The 3,973-nt window shown below is 48.8% G+C and overlaps 1 protein-coding gene across 1 annotated transcript in view; it reads right to left on the reverse strand.

The window, feature by feature from the left end:
- The window catches only part of LOC107575290 (ellis-van Creveld syndrome protein), an 11,167-nt gene that overhangs the window by 3,478 nt on the left and 3,716 nt on the right, over positions 1-3,973 (reverse strand). The window contains exons 5-10 of the mRNA XM_016261694.1: positions 1,781-1,853; positions 1,373-1,447; positions 1,136-1,258; positions 840-992; positions 564-768; positions 333-472 (exon numbers count right to left, since the gene is read on the reverse strand). Of these exons, the coding sequence (XP_016117180.1) occupies positions 333-472; positions 564-768; positions 840-992; positions 1,136-1,258; positions 1,373-1,447; positions 1,781-1,853 (769 nt within the window). The remainder of the gene's footprint in view (positions 1-332; positions 473-563; positions 769-839; positions 993-1,135; positions 1,259-1,372; positions 1,448-1,780; positions 1,854-3,973) is intronic.

Genomic DNA, 3,973 nt, shown 5'->3' on the forward strand with positions numbered 1-3,973 from the left:
AGACAGACAGACAGACGGATGAACAGACAGACAGACAGACAGACAGACAGACAGATGAACAGACAGACAAACAGACAGATGAACAGACAGACAGACAGACAGACGGACGGACAGACAGACAGAGAGACAGTGAGACAGACAGTGAGACAGACAGACAGACAGACAGACAGACGGATGAACAGACAGTGACACAGACAGACAGTGACACAGACAGACAGACAGACAGACAGACAGTGACACAGACAGACAGACAGTGACACAGACAGACAGACAGACAGACAGTCGAAAGGACAGACAGTCTTTCCAGCAGATGAGTCCATGCTGTTTCTCACCTTCATCATGAGACGAGCATCCGTCTGCGTGTCTGACACAGGACTCCACTCAGAGCTCTGAGCCTTCATCATCCTCCTCCTCTTCAAACAGGCCTTCTGACAGCGATCCAGGGCGAGCTCTTCTGTCTGACGTCTGATCTCTACACACACACACACACACACACACACACACACACAGGGGTGAAATAAGAGGTTTCAGAGCACAGCGTGATGTTGGTCATGTGTCGGTACCGTCAGCGCTCTGCTCCAGTGCTTCATTAACTGCGGTCTCCACATCACTGAGAGTCTGTTTCTCCAGCCGTCCATCATCTCTCAGCTCCTGCACTGATTGGCCAGTGACTTTCAGCATAAGCTCCGCCTCCTGTTTCAGGAGCGCAGTCTTCTCTCTCAGGGCATCGGACACTTCCTGCCAGCACTCAAACCGGTCCAACAGCATCTGTCAAACACCGGCGTTAGTCTGAGTTCAGCGGCGGCACGAGCGTGACAGCGGCGGCGCGTGATCCTCACCTTCAGAATGGACACCTGAACCTCAGCCACAATGTCCTCCATCGGTCGCAGGCACCCGATCACGCTACGCATCACTTCCTCTGAGACGTCACTGGAAAACGTGCGGTGAAGAGTCTGCCCGAGCTGCTCCAGCTGCTTCGCAAAACTCAAAGCCTGAACACACAGGTGTGTATGTAAAGAGCGAGTCACAGACAGAGATGCTGCATATACAGTCTACAGGCACTGAGTGTGGCCCAATTCATGCACTAGTCTATGCCGTTTTAGTATAAATAGTGAACAGTGTTTTGGAAGGTTACCATCTGCAGTGAGCGCTCCAGCTGCTCCCGTCCTGTTTTCTCCACCTCCTCTATAGAGCACATGACCGTGTCAGTCTCCGCCCCCTCGTCCACAGACACGCCCCTCATCAGCAGCTCCACCTCCTGCAGGACACTGAACACGTTCAGTACAGCAAGTGTCATGTGAACATGATTTTGAGCTGAATCCACATCACTCGTGAGCACTCCGCTGGTCCGTTACGGTCATGTGTGTCTCACCTGCTGCTGCTGCTGGTGAATCACGTCTGCATGCTCTCTGTGGCCCAACAACACTCGCAGAACCTGCAGAAACATCTGCAGCAGATCCACAGAGAACAACAGTAATGAGTTAGATCATGAAACGAAACGAAAACACACTGACATTATAAAGGCACATACGGATCACACATAAAGCACCTTCTATTGCCACTACAAAGGAAGATCTAGTCTGGTTTTCATCTGACTAAAACTGCTAATACTGCTGCTTTTATGTGACAAACTGCTTCTTTTTTTCTGCATTTGTAAGTGAAAAACATCTGCTAAAGGAATAAATGTCACCTAATGTCATTCTCTGGTGAATTCTCTTCATTCGTCACGAATCTTCACCAGTATATTATGTACGGACAGCTGTGTCGATGTGTGTCGTACCCTGTACTTCTGCTGCTGTAGTTGTGACGTGTGCAGCTGTAGTTCCTGTAGTGTCAAACACAGCAAACTCACCCTGCAAAAACACACAAATATCAGCACTGGGAATAAATCTTCATGGCTGGTTATCTGGATAGTCACATCTGCTCTGTACAGTGTTCAGTAGGGCTGTGCAATTAATCGCATGCGCATCTCGTCAGTAAAGCCGGTCCCGTGATTAGTAGTAAATCTCCATCACCTGCTTTCAGATGGAGCGGCATTCACTACACGGAGCCGTAGTTCACTGAAAATTAGTTCATAATCGCAGATGAATCGCATTCGATTATGAACGCGATATCGCTAACTACAGCTCTGTGTAGTGAATGCCGCTCCATCTGGCTTTACTGACGAGATGCGCATGACAATCACATGCGATTAATTGCACAGCCCTAGTGTTTAGGGGAATCTCTTTTTCACTATTTCTACTAAATCTCTCAGTGTTTCAGCTTGTACGACTGGAAGATGTTCGAACCGCTTGTTGTACTCCTCATTTGTAACACCGTGTCCTAACCACAAGGCTATGCACAGAAAATAGAAACCGCTTCTAGAGTTCGCTGTCGCAGCTGATTAAGACAAAAACTCAGATTAATATGGAAAAGATACGCTTGTACAGCATGTCGCTGCGGTGTGTGTAGTTAGGACACAGTGTAAGTCGCTTTTCACAGTAAGAGCACATGCATGTTTCTTCCTGTGTACTTTTCATCTGGAGCCAATCAAATGTTCTGTGTGAGTGCGTGTGTGAGTGAGAGTGTGTGTGTGTGTGTTGTGTGTGTGTGTGTGAGTGCGTGTCTGTTAAGAGTGTGTGTGAGAGTGTGTGTGTGTGTGTCTGTTAGAGTGTGTGTGTGAGAGTGAGTGTGCGTGTGTGAGTGAGTGAGTGCGCGTGTGTGAGTGAGTGTGTGTGTGAGTGAGTGCGTGTGTATGTGTGTGTGTGTGTTTTTGTGACAAATGAGGACATCAATTTGTATAATGACAAAATGACAATGTGTGTGCGTGTGTGTGTGAGTGTGTGTGTGTGTGTGAGTGCGTGTCTGTTAGAATGTGTGTGTGAGAATGTGTGTGTGTGTGTCTGTTAGAGTGTGTGTGTGAGAGTGTGTGTGTGAGAGAGAGTGTGTGTGTGAGAGAGAGTGTGTGTGTGAGAGAGAGTGTGTGTGTGAGAGAGAGTGTGTGTGTGAGAGAGAGTGTGTGTGTGAGAGAGAGTGTGTGTGTGAGAGAGAGTGTGTGTGTGAGAGAGAGTGTGTGTGTGAGAGAGAGTGTGTGTGTGAGAGAGAGTGTGTGTGTGAGAGAGAGTGTGTGTGTGAGAGAGAGTGTGTGTGTGAGAGAGAGTGTGTGTGTGAGAGAGAGTGTGTGTGTGAGAGAGAGTGTGTGTGTGAGAGAGAGTGTGTGTGTGAGAGAGAGTGTGTGTGTGAGAGAGAGTGTGTGTGTGAGAGAGAGTGTGTGTGTGAGAGAGAGTGTGTGTGTGAGTGCGTGTCTGTGTTAGAGTGAGTGTGCGTGTGAGTGCGTGCGTGCGTGTGTGAGTGTGCGCGTGTGTGTGTGTGAGTGAGTGTGTGTGTGAGTGTGAGTGCGTGTGCGTGGGAGTGCGTGTGTGAGTGAGTGCGTGTGTGTGAGTGCGTGTGTGTGTGTGGGTGTGTGAGTGAGTGCGTGTCTGTTAGAGTGTGTGTGTGAGTGTGTGTGAGAGTGAGTGTGCGTGTGTGTGCGTGAGTGAGTGAGTGCGTGTGAGTGCGTGTGTGTGTGTGTGTGTGTGTGTGTGTGTGTGCTTGTGTGTGAGTGCGTGTGTGTGTGTGTGTGTGTGTGTGTGTGTGTGTCTGTTAGAGTGTGTGTGTGAGTGTGTGTGAGAGTGAGTGTGCGTGTGTGTGCGTGAGTGAGTGAGTGCGTGTGAGTGCGTGTGTGAGTGAGTGTATGAGTGCGTGTGAGCGTGTGTGTGTGTGTGAGAGAGAGTGTGTGTGTGTGTCTGTGTGTGTGAGTGTGTGTGTGAGTGTGTGTGTGTGTGAGTGTGTGTGCGAGTGAGTGTGCGAGTGTGTGTGTGTGTGAGAATGTTTATGTGGTTTATGAGGACACAAATGTGTATAATAACATGGTATGACAGGTATTACAACGAGGTGGTGATTTATGAGGACATTTTCAGTGTCCCCGTAATTCAAAAGGCTTATAAATAATTCA

Source organism: Sinocyclocheilus grahami, unplaced genomic scaffold (assembly GCF_001515645.1).
Source record: "Sinocyclocheilus grahami isolate Dianchi unplaced genomic scaffold, SAMN03320097.WGS_v1.1 scaffold2554.1, whole genome shotgun sequence".
NCBI lineage: Eukaryota > Metazoa > Chordata > Actinopteri > Cypriniformes > Cyprinidae > Sinocyclocheilus > Sinocyclocheilus grahami.